Below are 20,402 nucleotides of genomic sequence, written 5' to 3'. Positions count from 1 at the left end.
AAAAAGGAACAAACTTTACCAGGTTTATGTCATATAGATTAAACATATGGTCAGAATTTTAAACTCTTTGTCATAATGGCTTGCTTGCATTTTCCTAGGTACTCGATGTGTTTGAAAACTTAAGAAACTCCTTTCACAACATGGGATGGCTTAGCCAAGTATTCAAGCTTTAAAATACATTGAGTTTGTTTCGAAATTGAAAAACAAATTAAACTAGATAAAAATATATGGAATTAATACAACTTAAAACTTTGAGAATAGTTAAGGATTTGGAAAATGAGCTAAAAGCAAAGAAAATTAATTCATTGCTAATTTAATAAATAGTTAAAAGATTAAACTAGATTAGTGATATAAAATACAACTTAGAGTTTTTAGTGTTGTACATGCTTGTGACTAAGTAAAATAGTTTAGTGTTGGTGAAGTTGCGCTAAATTAAATAAATTTTAAAATAAAATCGTTTTGGCATGATATGCCGACGCTAAATAATACTTATTTAATTATTAATTTAATTTGAGTCCGTTTTTATGTTTTCAAAACAATGGTTTTTCGTATGAGATCTCCATCTTCAATAAAATAAAATACACAAAAAAATAGAAAAAAAAGGTATTATAGTTGAATGAAGATTATGAATACGAATAAAGAAAATAAGTGTGAGTGAAAAAGACGTCTGCGGATGAACAAAATGATTACGAGTGAAGAAGTTGTGTGAGGATGAAAGAGATGACTATGTGGATGAAGGGCATGAGTGTAAGTAAAAGAGATGAGTGTGAGGAGATTTATGAATATGGATGAAGATGACTATGAAGAGATTTATGAGTGTAGATGACGATGAGTGTGAACATATTTATATAGAAAAATTGTGAGTAAGGAGATTTATCGTCTTTAAATTTAGATATTTGAATTAAAAGTTACATATACAATTTTTATCACCAGTGCAAAAATAGTTTATAACGTCACGTGTTTAACGTTCAACCACTCAATAGTCAAGGTTAAAAATGACCGGTGACATTTTTGTAAATAAATGCAATTATTAAACGTTGTTTAAAATTGTAATTCAACGTAAAAGAATATAAAATATCAAATACTCCAGCATTACACCTCAAAAGGTTAGTGAATTCAATAAAAATTTGAGTGGGAGATTGAAAATTCATTTACTTTATCTTAGCGCGCGAGATTCTTTCTGCTCAAACTTTTCTCAAACGAGGTTTGACGACCATCAAATGTAATCTTTCTTTCATTTGATACAAATGCATGCTAATTTACTACTTTATGTATGATTTTGTTTGTTTTGACCGATTATTTTCGTGTTCTTGTCTTTCATAGGCGCATTTTGTTTTCTCTCACTTGTGACAACACTTTATTCTAATGAACCAAGGTTAGTTTTCGTTTTCGTTTTCGTTTTGAAGAACTTATTTGTTGAACTTGTTTGTTGTTATTTTTTGTTGAACTTGTTTGTTGTTGTTGTTTAGTTGAACTTGTTTGTTGTTGTTGTTTGTCATTGTTGTTTGTTGTTGATACTATATTACATGTTCATAGTTCATGCTTTACAAAATACCAAAAACTAAAATTTTTGTTTTTATGCTTTTCAGGGTCTCGTAGAGTTGTAAAAAAGGATCACAATTAATTCGACGTTAACGTCTCTCGATATGACCTCGTTCACACGAATTCGACGTGAAAGGCCCAAAATATTCGACGTTATACGATGTTTTTGTACTAGTGTATTTATCATAACGAAAGTACAAAATTCATAACAAAATATTAAAATATATTATATTCGTGTTGACATAATGAATTTTAACTAAAATAAATAATAAGATAAATAAAATTAGAATTTACTAAGTTAGTGGTAACTTAAATAAATATGAATACTAAAAATAAATAAGATTAACATCAACTAAACAAAATTAATATATATGATACTATCACATATATTTATTTATTAAAAAACTAAAATAGTTAGTTTCAATTTAAAGTTGGCTAAATCAGTCAACAATTAAATCATATAAAAAAAAGTATGCTTTTTAACTATAGTTTTAAAAGATTAACATTTATTTCAACACAACATAACACAGACTATAAAAGTATTTGCAAGTCAAGATTGAAAAATCATACCATGTTGAGTATGGGTGTGTTTTCGATAGAAACCTTCTTCATGCACTGTAGTCATTCCTAAACCTTGAAAACCCTAAAAACAAAAATTTGAATCAGTTGCAACCAGCAAAACACACTAAAAACATGATTATGAAAAAACCAAAAGAGAATGAGCGAATTGGAAACCGAAAATTATTGGAGCTCACTAGAGGGGAGAAAAAAGGGTTAGATGAAACCCTAGATTATGGGTGGGGAGTGAGAGGAAAAATTTGCGCCTTGCGAAAGAAAACCCTAGATTAGAAAATTTTGGAAGATTTGATTTTGAGACATTGCCAGTTGAAACAGACAGGGAAGAAACGAGTTTGAGAATATCATGAGAGTTGTGAGCTCTTATTCTTCTTCTCAGAGACTCTTTCTTTACCTGACTGATTGTGCAGGAACGTGAAAAGTTTCAAGAGAGTGTAAGTGATAAACTTTAATTTTAATTTTTAATAATTAATTATTTTAAAATCTATATGTAAAATCGGTAGGTAAATTTACCTAAGGAATATCATTAGATATTGATAATATATTTCACAAAAGTCTCGCTTTAACACATCAAAATTACATACAGAAATTCGGTAGAATTTTTTTTTGACATTACTTATGAAAAAATCCATATGAAATTCGATTTTTCTTATCCGTTGGTAAGATCCGTATGTAACAACTAATTTACCTATGAATTCAAATTTGTCTATAATTATTTGTATGTAAATCACATTTTTCTTGTAATAAACTTGTACTTTGTAATGAGTCCCAATCATTGTGTAAAACTTTTTAAAAAGTTTTCCAACTTTACTTTTAGACTTTATTGAATATAACTAAGTTATTTGAGTACAATCATGAACAAATGTTACAAATCACATTGAATCACCCAACATTTTGCTTTAGATGGACCTCATACATCAAAGAAATAAAGGGAAACCAAAACTTTCTTTTGAAATTAAAGGAAAATTGGTTTTGTGACCCTTTGCAAGCTCACAAATATCACAATACAAATTTTAAGTAAATACATTTAGAAATTATTTCTTTATGTAACCAAAATATACATGTCTTAGATGCTTATGCCATAGTCAAATATTCTCGCCTTTTCTTGCTTCTTGAGGTCTTTCTATTACTAACACTTAACCAAGTTTTCTTGAATCTTTTTCTATCAAATCTAGCTATTAACCTTCCTCACCTAATACCACAACTAATTGTTTTCCTTGTTTGAATGTCCTTAAAAGTATAAGAGTCTGCCAAAAAAAGTTAACACGTAAGAGAGCTTTGGTTATTCGAGAGACAAACAATAGGTTATATTGTTTGTCAGTTGAAAAGTCTTTGTTTGTCAGTTACGCAAATCCTATGGCAACGGTTCGAAAGGGTCGAGGCCATATATATTTTATGGCTTCAGTTATTTCAAAACTGAGGCATATACCTTTGCAAAAATCTCAAAAATGCTAACACGTCATGTTATGTTGCAGTTTCATGTAAACTGAAGCATATAGGCGCGTTAGTATCTCCTTTTTTTACTAATGTGGGTTTTTCTTTTAATTTTTCCGATTTCGATTTTACCTTAATGAATAAATCTAAAGTTGTTGGTTTTGGTGAATTGTGTGATTCTCTTTATTCCATTATTTTGCAAAACAATATTGCTTACAATTCTATGCACATTACTTTCGAGTTAAAATGATGTGTTGTGAATAAGGAATCCTCTATATTATGGCATCAGAGATTAGGACATATCTCCATTGAGAGAATTAAATAATTAATAAATGAAGGAGTACTTAATACTTTGGATTTTACTGATTTCGAGACTTGTGTGGATTATTTAAAGGGTAAGCAAACTAACAAAGGAATCCTCTATATTATGGCATCAGAGATTAGGACATATCTCCATTGAGAGAATTAAATAATTAATAAATGAAGGAGTACTTAATACTTTGGATTTTACTGATTTCGAGACTTGTGTGGATTATTTAAAGGGTAAGCAAACTAACAAGTCTAAAACTGATGCCAAGAGGAGTTCAAACCTATTGGAAATTATTCATACAGATATTTGTTGTCTAGAGATAGACGCAAGTCCAAAATACTTCATCACCTTTATAGATGACTACTCACGCTATATGTATCTTTACTTACTTCGTTCTAAAGATGAAGCTTTGGATGCCTTTAAAGTTTTTAAGGCTGAAGTAGAGCTAAAATGCAGAAAGCAAATGAAGATTGCGAGATCATATAGATGTGGAGAATATTATGGTAGATATACAGAGAATGGACAAGCACTTGGTCCATTTGCGAAGTTTCTTCTAAAACATGGAATTGTTGCGCAATGCACTATGTTTGGTTTTTTATATCAGAATGGTGTGACAGAAAGAAGGAACAGAACTTCAATGGACATTGTTTATTCATATTCAATATTTTTTCAGAGAGGATATTTCTTATTCAAAAATTTCAATCAGTTACATACTTTATTCTTTAATGAAATGAGAAATTAAATTTGTTTTTTACCACAACTAATAGTCTCACATTGTTTATAAGTTAAGGCCTAAGAAAGTTTAAATATTTTTTTTTCTCTTTTTACCTTTTAAGACATTTTCTATAGACAAAATCGTGGACAAATTTTCAAAGCAGACAATAACTTAAATGTACGATGATTGACCCTAACGATATCATTCGACGAATTTGGGATCAAAACAAAATTAAAACATTTGATTTGTAAAAAAGTAAACTAAGAAGAAAGAATGATATAATAATTTGGGTTAGAATTCACCATCTACCCATATGATATGATGGAGTGAAATCAAAGTAGGTGGATGGTCGAAATAAATGAGTATAATATAAATGCATGAGTTGGACTGACAAAGGGATGTGCAAAGAATTGTCTCTTTAGTATATAGTATTGTTAGCATGGGAGAGAAGAGAGGAGAATCCATGTGAAGAAGTGAGTAATATTAATAAGAAAAATATTAAGTTAAGGAAGATGTATATGCCAGCTTGTTAGCTTTTGTTTCTTTATCAAATGTAGCGTGAAGATGTCGCTATTTCAGAACTATATGTCTTGCATCACAACAAAATAAGCTACCCACGTTTACTTTAATTTTCAAATCATCGATTATATCTTATATATGTGGTCGTATTAATTCCTCAAACACCCACCATGCCCCACCTCACGCATAATGTTTCCTTCTTTTTCTTCTTTCTTTTTAATTTCATGCCAAATGTTATAATTTCCTTCTCATTTATACTTCAAAACCCTCGCACTAATTCAAGATTAACCCATAAATTGTTAAAAAAAATATCATCAACAACAACAATATTATATTGCATATTACAACGTAAAATGTTTTTTTAAGGAAGATTGGGGAGGAGGACTTGCAATCATTAACCTTAACACTGAAACATACTTTTTGTTAAGAATTTAATAAGGTTGTTATCCGCAATTCCTTTCCCGTTGCCGGGAAAAATAGCTAATTTTTTTATGTTCATGTTTCACCTTGACTTCTATACAAGAGCCAAAAAAACTAAATACTTAGATTGTTCAAATAGTATAGTTACAGCTCATAGCCTTAATTAAGTTGGAATATTAATACGATCATTATAGACCAACAAACAATGTTGGTAATTAATATATAATTGAAATGACAATAATGTCAACTTAAGACCCTCTTCTTTAGTTTCTCTTCTATAATATGTGAATAGATTCCTTTAGTAGACATATATGTAGCTAACGTGCTTGCTCCTCTTAATTATCGAAAATTAGTCTTGGTTTTATCGTTGAAAAATGGGCAATTCAGATCATTAGTGTTAGATGCCACAATTATAGTTTGCTTAGAAAACGAAATCACTCTTGAATATGAGTTTCATTTCGTCAAGCCATTTAAGACAATTAGATAAGCTTGGCCGGGCTTCCAATTGTGGGGTACAAATTTTAGTTAAACACACATTTTCCTTTTATAAATAAATAAATTTATATATATAAACATAGATAAATAAATAAAGAACGATAATTGCATGAATTTGAGGTTGGAAATCGTTTGGTACAATCTTGAAATCTTCACTCTTGGTAACTTCTTTTTTTCTTCTTTTACCTTATTGTTGGAAAGCAAACAAATTAAAATGTGATCAAACTCAACTCAGCAAACAATTTGAAAGCAAGGTAAATTTTTTATCCACAAGATCAAATTCCCACATACATTTATAAAACAAGGAGAAAAAGTTTCTGTTCCTATATATTTTAATAACTGAACATTTTTTTTCTCTTTTTTTTTCCGGCGATGTTGGATTCCGGCCACCGGCGGATAACACAAAACGGACTAGTCTTCTGATATACTCTCCAAATGAGGTTTCCATATTCCAATGCGACCTTTTCGGCGATCACGGCATGCCGATTTTTTCTCTTTGTGAGAAGCTTTGCGTGATCGTGATGGAAAATCATCACCATCACCCTTGTTGTTCTTCATCGTCGATGCTTTCTTTTTCATACCACCGTCACCGCCAATGCTTCCTTTTCCGGCGTGTCGTTTATTCTCCGGCAGCGAAGATTCCGGGATCAAGAAGTAGATGCTGCCCCTTTTGAGCTCGGTCTCCGGCGAGAGGATCAAAATCCGGCGAACAACTCCTTGAGAGCTGGGTTTGCTAAGAACATGGTTAGGGTTTGCTTTGAGAACCTCTCCAGCCGTGATTGAACGTGTAATCTCTTCCACATAACCGTTCAAATGCACTATTCGAATCAAGTCTAGTGCCCCACATGGAAGAATACAAGCCAAACAGCACCTTAAGCTATTTCCCATTGTTGCTCTCTCTCTCTCTCTCTCTCTCTATATATATATATATATATATATATATGAATTAAAAGTAGGAAACTAAAACTGATCTAGGGTTTCAACTTTGAATCCTGATCAGAAAAAAAGGAAGGTATCTAAAATTATGTGTAGCTTTGAATGTTGGAGAATTGTTTGAAGAAGGGAAGGAGGTGGTGTATGAGTTGTGTATATATAGCAACAACCTACTTGTAATGCAAAAGGAGAATTTAATAATGATGGTGGGTGATGATGATGATGATGGTGGTCTTGTAGTTAATTATTATGGAACTTGGTGGATTCAAATTGACCAAGCTGCCCTTGGTTTGTGACTTAAATTTTTTTGGGATTTGAGTATATCTCACATGGTGGGGTTGGCTTTCTCGTATTTGTAATTAACTTGTGTGTGTTGTAGCTAGCCGCCATGTGTTGCTTTAAGAACTATATATAGTGACTGTGGTAGGAAACTTTGCCAAGTTTGGTTAAGGATCCTTATTAATGATTAAATTCTTAGTTTCTTATTAGCTTTTACCTTCTATTTTATCTTGGTTTAAAAATTAAGCCCATATCATCAGTATTCATGCTGCTTTATTTTGACTAGGTTGGTATACATATATATTCAGTCAAAAATTTGCATAGGAATTTTCACTAATTAAAATATTTCGGTTGAGTTTAAAAATTAATTGTTTATTGTGTCACTTATATTATGAAAGTATGAATGTTTCTCCTAACTTCGTCGTTCATCTTAATTTTCTGTTGGGTCAAATTATGTAAGAATTTTTTTCATATTAAAATCAATAAAAATTCGATAATTTTAATAATAAATTTATATTAAATGTTATTGTTTATCCTTTTATTTCAAATTTGTATTTATAAATTATGAAATATGTTATAGAATAACCACAACTTAATTATAAGCAACTTAATTATAACCAACTTAATTAATTATAATTATACTATATATGGGTAGCCCACGGTTCTAAGAGAGGACCATCTACACCTACCGGTAATTCGATGATTGTGAGACAGGTAAGATGGATGTCGTTAATGACCAATTAGTACATTTGTTGGCCATATCAGTGAGAAATATACGGTATTTATGGGCTGTTAGCAAGTATATTATTTAATATTAATTGTTTGATTGCCGTATCAAATATGAATATACGACATTATTGTCATATCCAATATGAATTAATGAGCTTGATTATCATAAGCCCTATAAATATAGGTTAATGTCCAGGTAAAGAAATCTTAATTTATTATAATAAAATATAGACCTCTTTATGAAACATATCTGACTTGAGCGTCCGAGTGTCTTCTGCAAGTCAACAACTCTTCAAAGTGGATTGCATTCTCGGAGAAGATTGAAAATAAAAAAAGAGCAGAGTAAGGAATGACGACCAACCCTCAGACCAATTTAATCGAAACAATTGGCGTCCACCGTGGGGCCAAGCGACATCCCCATGAAGCCACGAAGAACAAGACGCGCGCTTGATCTCGACATCGCTATTTCGGATCAACACCAGGTTTTGCAAGAATAAAAAAATTCCGTAATAATTCCTATAGGCATGTCTTTTGTTTTGAGAACTTTTAGGAAAGTTCGGTCTTGCGTTCAACCTTGTCAGGTTATACTGACTCTTAATTCTAAATTATAAATTATAAAATAATATGCACAGATGATTCAGAAATGCGTCCAACCTTGTCAGGTTCTACCGACTCTTAGTTTTAAAATTATAAATTATAAAATATTATGTGTAGGAAGGTTCAGACCTCAACTTGGTCAGGTTCTACCAACTCTTAATTTTAAATTATAAAATATTATGCACAGAATGGTTTTGAGTTGCGTTCAACCTTGTCAGATTCTACCGACTCTTAATTTTAAATTATAAATTATAAAATATTATGCACCTTGTCAAGTTCTACCAACTCTTAATTTTAAATTATAAATTATTATGCGCAAGATGGTTCAGAAATGCGTTCAACCTTGTCAGGTTCTACCGACTCTTAATTTTAAATTATAAAATATTATGCACAGGAAGATTCAGTACTACGTTCAACCTTATCAAGTTCTAGTGACTTTGTATTATAATTTATAAATTATAATATATTGAAGTGTTTACTTAACACATATTTTTGTGAGTAAAAATATCCTATACAGAAAGATTCAGTCCTACGTTCAACCTTATGAGAATCTAGTGACTTTGTATTATAATTTATAAATTATAATATATTGAAGTGTTTACTTAACACATATTTTTGTGAGTAAAATATCATCTGCAGGAAGGTCCAGACTTACGTTCAACCTTATCAGGTTCCAATGACTTCTAATTATAATTTATAAATTATGATATATTGAAGCATTTACTTTATTTTGTTTAACTCATAGTTTTGTGAGTAAAAATATCTTGCACAGTAAGATTCAGTTCTACGTTCAACCTTATCAGGCTCTAGTGACTTTTTATTATAATTTATAAATTATAGTATATTGAAGTGTTTACTTAACACATATTTTTGTGAGTAAAAATATCCTGTGCAGGAAGGTCCAGACTTACGTTCAACCATGGTCTTCTGGTGACCAGCTCACTAGCAATCCTGGGCGGCCAAGTGATCAGCTTACTTGTGTCTTCTAGTGATCTACTCACTAGTAATCCCAGGCGGCCATACGAAGACATTCAACTATGGTCTTCTAGTGACCAGCTCACTAGCAATCTTGGCGGCCAAGTGATAAGCTCACTTGTGTCTTTTAGTGATCTACTCACTAGCAATCCCGGACAGCCATACGAAGACATTCAACTATGGTCTTCTAGTGACCAACTCACTTGCAATCCTGGGCGGCCAAGTGATCAGCTCACTTGTGTCTTCTAGTGATCCACTCACTAGCAATCTCGGGCAGTCATACGAAGACATTCAACTATGGTCTTCTAGTGACCAGCTCAAACTGTTCCTACCACGACTCAACTACAAAAAGTTAAACCCCTTCGCACCTGCAAACAGCTGCTCGGGGCTTGGGGAATGTACTATACATGGGTAGCCGACGGTCCTAGGAGAGGACCATCTACACCGACCGATAATTCAATGATTGTGAGCCAGGTAAGATGGATGTCGTTAATGACCAATTAATACACTTGTTGATTATATCAGTGAGAAATATATGGTATTTATGGGCAGTTAGCAGGTATATTATTAAATACTAATGGTTTGATTGCCGTATCAAATATGAATATACGATATCCAATATGAATTAATGAGCTAGATTGCCATAAGTCCTATAAATATAGGGTTAATGTCCAGGTAAAGACATCTTAATCTATTATAATAAAATATAGACATCTTTATGAAACATATCTGACTTGAGCGTCTTGCATTCTCGGAGTGTCTTCTGCAGGTCAACAACTCATCAAAGCGAATTGCATTCTCAGAGAGGATTGAAGATAAAAAAGAACAGAGTAAGAAAGGACGACCACCCTCAGACCAATTTAATCAAAACAATAATAATACACTTTATTATAAGTTAATTGGTGATATATCTTATATGTTATTGTTTATTGTTGTGATATGACTCACACTAAAGTACATAAATTATTTTATAAAAAAAATATAACGTGAATTGTTTTGTTCTGTTTAAAAAAGTGCTCATTTTGTTTACTACGTTAACTAATTTAGATTCTTTTGGAATTTACACTAAAACAATAAGTTGAAAAGAATTCAAAGTATCTATGAGCTGTATATACTAAAATTAGACGATAGATGCTTCAAATTGCCTTTAAATTAATTCACCCGTATACTACTAGTCTTGTACGGAACACGGATAGTACATTTTTTTTATATTTTGTTTCCTTTTTTCTTCCTATCAATATTGAATGAGGAAAATGAAATAATAATTTAGAATAATAAGTAGGTAAGCCATTAAATGTGTGCATGCAAAAGGGGATTTAATTAGTAATGGTAAAAAGTTTGAAGATAATCAAAAGTTTACTTCTATTCGTACTAAAGTATTATTATTTCTCTGTTGTAACAACGTATATACAGAGCTATTAAATAAACAGAAGAAACAAAATATCATTTCCCATAAACTGAGACCTTGGTTGATCAAACAATATTATTAATTTAGATGAGAAGGTGCCATTGGAAGTAGTGTGATCAACTGTACAAAAGGTTACGAAGAAATAGATAAATATTAGCATCTGACAAGAAACTGGTTCACCAATAAGAGACAAAAAATAAAGTATATGGAAACATATTAAACCAAAATTAAAGGGCTAATTAAGGATCTTAATCCTTTCCTATTTAATCTATGAAATCCGCGTTCAAGGGTAACCATGTTTACCAACAGAATCTCAGAGTCATAATGTTCACATTTCAAAGTATTCTTTAAAAAAAAAAAAAACACTTATCGTTGTTACGTATTGCATTGGAAAAGTACGTATATACGTACGGCGGTGTGTCCTCTTAAAAACTAAAAGGCTACATAAATTATCTAGATTTTGCATTTCTAAACCAATGTTCTTTTCTCAACTAAATTTGTGAGTAAGATAAGATTGTTTTACACTAAATATTATATATAAAGAATATATTATTATAACTTCAAATCCGTATTCCATTTACAGCATTATCTTTTATCATAGAAAAGGTGTTTTAAACAAATAGAACAAAAAGAAATATTAACTCAGACAGTCTTCAAACTCTAAACATCGCCATTCTTCCTCTATTTTACACTCGTTGTCATTCAATTGAACTTAGAAATTACTTACAATAGCTAAAATCAGTAAATATTTAATAGTATAAAAAATAAATATACAATTAATATAATCAACCAATCACAATACTACAAACTTATATTTATAGATTTTGACATGTTTCTGATTAACATTAACGATCAAATTAGTAATGATGTAGCTTAGATTTAATATAACTATCCTTAATGTTAATTTTAGTTTTAATTTGATCACTCAATTTCTCAACTAAATTCTATAAAACGGTAAACTACCGTCCAGTTCTTAAGGTCATATTATACATAACCTCAATACAAAAGTTTAATATACATAAAAATAAGGATTAATACTCTAATAAAAAATTAAACTCTTATTATTTTATCCGTAAATCATAGTCAAGTGATAATCTTTAATATATTTGTATACACTTACATTCACATAACTTCGAAAAGGAATTAATGTTAATCTGATATTTATATCCATACATTATTAATATTGTTATTTTTAGTTAAAATGTGGACCAAGGTACCATTTATTAGGTCATCCTACGTAGCATGGTAGCTACGTTTCCTGTTTGATATATATAATTGAAGGGCATGGGGGCAACCTTGATGTGATATTTGTGTCAGTTCAAACAATTTCCTTTCATGACAGATATTTGAATGTCCTTTTTTCATGAAAGAAAATAGGTAATGATGGGTACAACTCATCATTGATCAAACTATTGAGCTCCATCCATATATGCTTCAATGGTCTTTGTCTATAACGAGAAATAAAAAATCAAACAATTAATAGATCAGAAAATTTTGGTGAAAGCGTGTCAAAATTAGACCACCCGTCAAGTCTCCATACATATTTCGGTGATCAGATCTCACCCCCCGATCGCCCCCTGTTTTCATTATAATACGTGTTTTTTCTTCTCATCATTTTACTTTGTAATTCTCGATTTATTCAAACCATTTCTATTGCTTCCTGATAAGTATTTAAGTGCAAAACTCGTCCAAAAGTAATTATATGAAATTATATGAACATGTGTTGGCTGGCTTCGTAATTACTATTTTCTCGTGATTAATTTCCATAAAAATCGAAATTTAAAAAAAGGGACAAAAGGAAAATTTTATTTGGATTTGGACATACACTATTTGGATCTACACATAGAAAAAAAAGAAAAGTAAAAGCTACGATATAGCTTAATGCATGGACGTCACCTTGAACTTACACTCTAACCAATACATTTTCCTTTTGTTGTGTGTTTTTTCCTTAATCTTTATGGTGTGATGGTAAGTGTAACTGGAAATTTTGGAAGGTAGTGGTGTTGGTGTGCTGGCTATAAATGGATGCACGAGAGTGTGTGTAAAGAGGATGAAGCTTCGTGGAACTGAGGTTTCAGGCACCGACCACAACAGTAGCAGAAACCTCAATCAAAGGTTTCTTGTCATAAACTATTGTGGTGGTTAAGGGAATGCACGAGGAATGCCATTTACAAGATTCCTAGAGCACTGCTATTAAATCTAACAGAAACAGAGAAGCTTAATTAATTAATTTGGTTTAGGTTGTGCTAATTATAATCCATTATTGAACAACGTGAACTTAGTCTGTCTCTACACTAAAGCCAATGTAGAAACCCTATTAATTAATCACCTACACCTACTATTTTTATCTCTCTCGCATATTCTAAAAAAGTGTGATGTAAGTAACTAGCATTGATGTCTTAATGATGAGTGATAATCACTTATTTGTTATTGTAATAATAACATCCTCCTTACCGGGATATGGTCCCTACTATAAGAAAAAAAATATATTTAGTGGATTGAAATAAAACTAATTTTAATTCTTTAAATTTTATTTAATGTTATTTTTTAAAGAAAAAATATCATGCATTACTACTTTTAAACATTAATTTTAATGAATACAATTTGAGGGTAATTGTTTTTTGAATATCTCTTTATTCTATTTTTTTTATCACCAAATGATTGTCCTACCTCATTCACAAAGTAATATATGTATAAAAAGAAAAATAATATATATAATTAATATCTTGTAACTATGCCAAAAGTTATTAAGGAATGTTTAAAAATATTCTAGCTTGTGTTTGTATTCCAATAAGCGCTATTTATGCAAATAATGACTTGTTTGTTTTTGTGTATTTACAAATGGAGAAATAATATTTTAATGTACACAAATTTTTTATATTATTTAACACTACTTTTTCTTATTTTTTTTAAAAAATATATAAAAGTTCACTCTTTTATAATCATTTTATCTTATAATGTGTAAAAGTAATGAAAACGTATGTCATCTTACGTTCGAAAGCGAAGTTTTACAAGGAATGCAACCTCAACCCTTTCTAATAACAAAATAACCTTACTCTTTCATAACCTTACTCTTTCATGTGTTATTGGTTCGGTTATTTCATGGCATACATAGGTTTAGGGAGAAATTAAAACGAAAAAATAAATCTAAATATAAAATTTAAAATATAACAATAATAATAATTTATGGTTAAAAGTAAAATAACAATTTTTCATTTTTATCAATTAAATTACTTTTTAATCTATCAACCTATCACGTTACTTATTAACTTTCATAATTTTTTATTTCAAATCATTTCATTTCTTGTTATATTTTTCTTAACCCAAATAAACTCACTTTCTTCTCAAATCCATTTTAAAAAACAAATGCACTTGTCAAAATTTTATTTATAAATCATACAAATTTAAGGAGACTAATATTAAATGAACTTAACCGTTCTTCTTAATTTGTATGAAAATGGTTATTTTTGCTTATAATTAAATTCGAAGATAGAATATATTATTACATCATAAAAAGATATAAATAAAAATAAAACAACGGTTTTTCATTCAAGAGAAATAAAATTAAAACTTACAACAAGACAATAAAAGAACATAATCAATTAAAAAATAAGCATAAAAAGGTATATTTTAAAAAATCTCTAAATAAAAAAATTGTTGCAAATTTTCTAAGAAAAAGGAACTATCACAAATTATTACCCACATTTGTTGATGTTAAAGGGTGAAAAATGAAACAAGTATATGAATCCTTATATTTCCATCTTTTTAAATACACTCATTGGTTTCTATGTATCGATCTCATTGAATACTAAATTCATCTCTTATTTTCTCCCTTTCTCTATCAAACAAACTCTTAAGCATAAAAAGGTATATTTTTATTCAAGAGAAATAAAATTAAAACGGACAACAAGACAAATAAAGAACATAATCAATTAAAAAATAAGCACAAAAAGGTATATTTTTAAAATGATCACTAAATAAAAAAACTGTTGCAAATTTTCTAACAAAAAGGAACTAACACAAATCAAACAAGCTCTTAAGCATGTGATTAGATGTTTAAATTTTAACTCTGTCGTATGAAAATGATTTAAAACAGAAAATCTGAATGGAGAATGAAAAATGTGAGAAGTGTTAAAAATATGATAATTAGCTTAATTTGGTGTATAAAGTATAAATGCAGCAGCATGCATAACCTCGAGGCTGGTTCTGGTACGAGTCAACTGAGTCAAGTGCATGTTGTTTTGGTTTTGTAGTTAACATCCCAAGAAGCTTTGATCTCTAGGCACGGGATTCAGATTCAGATTATGGTCTTCATCTTCCGCCATTTTTAACTATTGTCACTGTTTCAAACAAAACAACCAAAAAGGGAATAAAATATAATTAAACATCTAATTAACAAAATAAAACAAAAACAGTTGGTAGTGAATGATGAACGTGGTAACCAGATTTTTATTTATTTTTTATTTGATGCATACGACAAAATTGACATAACAAGTGAGTTTGAGTAGACGACAAATTTAGGATTTGTACCTTAGTACCATTTCCCGTAATTCTGATACGTCTTGGACTTCGGATTACATTATTATTCATATTAATTATTTTTTCAAGATCTCCCATATCCTCATCACCCACCCCAATTTTTTCTTTTTCCTTTTTTTCCCACTTCCTATAATAACTAATACACATTTCTCCTTTCTTATATATATGTATGGAGAATTCAACCTTAACTTTTATTAGGGTTAAATGGATCATGTCAATTTTGTTCTCTTCGTTAACCCAATACCATGATTTCAATCTTAATTTCCAGATTAAATATTTTTAAAAAATATTTGAGAGGTGAAACTCCTTATGATAGCGTTGAATAGAAGAAAGAAGTAAGACAAACAATGGTAAACTTGAGAACATTAAGTATAAACCCCAAAGTTAAATGAAACATGAAGAAGAAGATACATAAATTTAGTATATTAAGATTTTGAATTAAAAATAATGTTATAATCTATTCTATGTATATATATATTAGTAAACCAGAGTCAAATTCATCTTAATAACGGTTTAAATGGATATGATATAGAGTAGTATCACATGACATGGTTTATTTTGAGTGAAAAATATATGAGTAGTAGGTGAGATTAGATGTTTGATGATTATCTTCTTTCCCATATATATGGTTTTGCATGTTAAGTAAAGCTTAACCTCAAGTTCCTCGGGATGTTCTTGCAACTACCAAATCTAAATATAATTTTGTAAGCATTGCTTCATGTTTCGAAACATTGAATGGGATCTTGGAGAACGAAGATCGAGATCGAGATCAGTTTTAAGCATTGATGTTAACTGGCAAAAGCTATATAAATTGTAGTATATGATTTGTATCCACGAGTGGGTTAGTATCCAATCAAATCTAATATTAAAACAAGCTCTTGGTCCTAGATAAATTAGGTTATGTAACAATCCATGCATATTTTAGATGGTGCATGCATCGCTTTAATTGCCATCAATCACATAAAATGGAGATATCAATTTCTTACTAATTATTATATAAATATACTTAGTTCTTCCTTAGATGTCATACTTACACGATGTAATAAGAATCATTTATGTAAAAAAACTAGTGCCAATTAATTACGTTTTTTATCAAAAAAAATATTATATTATAAATGAAACACTTGGGTGATTCAATGTACTTAATTAGATACCTAAACGATTATGCATGTGTTGAATTATCTTGTATTGTGATTGTTATCGTGTATAGATATGATTGTGTGGTGGCAGAACTCATGGGGTATAAAATATTGGTCAAAGTAAAGGTAGAGCTATGCTTACTTTAAAGTGTTGATTTTATTTGGTTGTAAAAATAGATAAAATCTCGAATAAAATATTTTTTTTTTAGATGTTTAGATTTATTACCTTTAAAATATTATTTATAATGTGTTGTACAAGTTTTTTAAGATACAACAAGAATATTTTAAAACTTTTTGATGATATCAAAATTATCAAGAAACTCTAAAAAAGAATAAATATATCCGGAATAATAGAAGAATAACAAAAGAAAAGAGAGAACTAAATATATTTGAGAGAGAGATAAAAGAAAATGTGTTCTATGATTTTGGAAAAACACTAAATACATTTTATAGATAGAGGAATGATTCCAAGATGGACTAAAACCCATGACAATCCAAAAACACATTGCACCTTGTGATGGAAAGCAACTATCTTCACAATATTTGTGGCTATCAAGTCTTGCATAAGAGATCGTCCAACAACAACAAATTTGTTGCAACAATATCGAGTCACAAATTTATTTTAACGAGTTCAAACAAGAAACAAGTTCAACCACTAAAAAAGCTTCTATCAACATAAACTCGATCAATACAAGCTCAATCAACATAAAAAACAATGGAACTTTTGTAATATATTTATAACACAGATTTTATAATTGATATTATACTTAACTCGTTACTTGTAGTGTATTTTTTCTAGGAAAGTTATGAATGTAGTTATTTTAGTTTGTCAAGAGAAAAAATAGATTATGTTTTAATATATATTTATTTATCTGTTACACTCTCAAGAAAATAATTAAATGATCGATGTACAAGTAATTCGTGATGTTAATATTTTTAATCATGTGAATGAAAATATTTATGGGTGTATTCTATATAGATACTAAGATCGTCTTTAACATATTTTGCGTATCAAGCGATGACTATAAAACTTTGTTTGATAAACTTCTTCACCGCATCTACTTTGGTGCAAGTGAACATATGTTGCACCAATTCAACATCACATGTATAATTGTTCAATCCTTTTTACCCACATAAAAAAGTCCTACTCCCATAATTGATATCAACTACTACTTTACCTATTTTCTTATCCAATTCTCTTGATTATTAACTTTATTACTATCCATAATAATGCTAGTGACAAATTTAGACACAATTTTTTCTTCTATAATAAAAAATATTAATAGTCAATGCTAGTGTCCAATTTAGAATTTAATTAAAAGATTAATTATAATTTTTATTAATAAAAGATCATAATTTTTAGTTTATAAATTAATATATAAATTAATTATTATAGTGATTAATTATTGTTGGTGTCTAAAATTGATTGGTATTTAAAGATTTTTTTATAGTGAAGATAATGTTATAATTATTATAACATATTTAGATATTGTTTTTGTAAGTCAACTTATGGATAATTTATTTTTAGATCATTGTTTTGCAATTCTGGTAATTTATCTAAGTTTGTATTTCAAATCACAATTCAAGTTTTCAATCCAATTTTAAAAGGAAAAAAATCCTACCTATTTTATTTTCCATCCCATAATGGCAAGTTTGAGGAAGTTTCTAAATACAACACCCTTTTTCTAACTATACCTATGACATTTTTAATATAAATCCTAAAATCAACCCAAACCACCATTTTTGCTAACCACGCACTTGAATTTCTAGATAAGTTGGTTCACAAAAAGGAAATGATATGATTTGGAGTATTTTGTGATTCGGGATAGTGATTTGTGATTTGGAGTATTTCTAGATAAGCATTTTTAATAAAAAATATCTAATAAAAATTTATAGGTCATCAAATGATTAATTGTAATATGGCACCGAGTTAGTTTTTTTTTTTTGTCATCGTGACAAAGATAAGAGTTTTTCTTGAATTTTACTGTTTCTATTTATTTCCTTATTTTTATAAAATTGAATTAGGCAATCATAGAATAAGACTGAAAGAAAAATGATCCAACGTTCAAATAAAATACCAAAGATAGAGCAGCCATTTTAAAAGTTACAGGGGTGCAGGTAGCAATAAGTGGTGCAATAAGTGGTGCAATAAGTAAAATTAAGGTCTTTAGGCCTATAATAAGGTATTACAAGAAATCAAATTGGACTTCTTGGGCCGATTTTAAATTAGAATATGACGAGTGAAATGAGATAAAATATGGTAGAGTGTTTCATCCTACACCTCCAACATCTCATCCTGCACCTCCAAAAATTCCATTTTTAACCTTCTGACATATCCACCTCCAACTTTTCAAAAAATTTTATTTTTTAATAAATATATTTTTATTTTCTTCTCTCTTTTATTAAAGACACTTTAATAAATACATTTTTATTTTTTTCTCTTTCTTATTAAAGTTCCTCTGCACCATTTTAATAATAATCTAATTTAATTTAAAATTTAAATATTATTTAATATAATTTTATATTTTAATAATTATTAAAATATGATTTATATCATAATAATAGTTATATTAAATATATAAAAATCAAATAACAAAATAAAAGTAATAATGATAAAAATAAAAAATAAAATAACAATAACAATAATATAATATTTGCTTTAATATATTCAAATATATTAAATTATATTAAAATATTACAATAAATTAAAGAGTTATTAAATTTTAAATAAAAAAAAAAATTTTAAAAACTTATTTATTGGATAGTTTTTTATTTAAAATATAATATATATTTTTATAATAGTTTTATTAAAATTACTAAAAATAATAATAATAAAAATAATAATAATATTTAAAATCACATTTAATATATTTAAATATGTTAAATTATATTAAATTATTAAATTAAATTAAATAATTATTAAAATTAAATAAAAAACAAAATTTTGAAAACTTATCGGATACCCATATCCGATTCATACGTTATCGGATTTCTATATCCGATTAAGAAATTTTAAATTTATTTTCTATTTAAATTTTAATAATTATTTAATTAAATTAACATTTTAATATAATATAATATATTTAAGTATCTTTTATGTGATTTTCAATACTATTTTTATTTTTATTATTATTAACTTTATTTTAATTATTTTATTTTACTTTTTTAATAAAATTATTATAAAATATAAATAATATTTTAATAATATTAAATTAGAAAGATATAATAAATAATAATATTATTTTTAATTAAATTAAATATTTAGTAAATTTAAAAAAAAAACTATTAACATATTTTACGGTATCCAATAAATAAGTTTTTAAAAATTTTGTTTTTATTCAAAATTTAATAACTGTTTAATTTATTGTAATATTTTAATATAATTTAATATATTTGAATATATTAAAGCAAATTTAATATTATTGTTATTATTATTTTATTTTTTTATTTTTATCATTATTACTTTTATTTTAGTTATTTGATTTTTATATATTTAATATAACTATTATTATGATATAAATCATATTTTAATAATTATTAAATATAAAATTATATTAAATAATATTTAAATTTTAAATTAAATTAGATTATTATTAAAATGGTGCAGAGGAACTTTAATAAGAAAGAGGAAAAAATAAAAATGTATTTATTAAAGTGTCTTTAATAAGAGAGAGAAGAAAATAAAAATATATTTATTAAAAAATAAAATTTTTTGAAAAGTTGGAGGTGCATATGTCAGAAGGTTAAAAATGGAATTTTTGGAGGTGCAGGATGAGATGTTGGAGGTGTAGG

General features: G+C 28.3%; 1 protein-coding gene across 1 annotated transcript; it reads right to left on the bottom strand.

The window, feature by feature from the left end:
- Nucleotides 1-6,269: 6,269 nt before the first annotated feature.
- On the bottom strand, nucleotides 6,270-6,932 carry LOC148200766 (uncharacterized). Its single transcript, XM_088114273.1, has one exon. The coding sequence runs from the start codon at nucleotides 6,897-6,899 to the stop codon at nucleotides 6,423-6,425; it is 477 nt and encodes a 158-aa protein (XP_087970399.1). The 5' UTR covers nucleotides 6,900-6,932; the 3' UTR covers nucleotides 6,270-6,422.
- Between the last annotated feature and the right edge of the window lie 13,470 nt (nucleotides 6,933-20,402).

Source organism: Vigna umbellata, chromosome 4 (genome assembly GCF_029865625.1).
Source record: "Vigna umbellata cultivar VRB3 chromosome 4, Vumbellata_1.0, whole genome shotgun sequence".
In the NCBI taxonomy this organism is placed as follows: domain Eukaryota; kingdom Viridiplantae; phylum Streptophyta; class Magnoliopsida; order Fabales; family Fabaceae; genus Vigna; species Vigna umbellata.
Note: the sequence above shows the minus strand (reverse complement) of the source record. Positions and strands in the feature narration are given on the sequence as shown.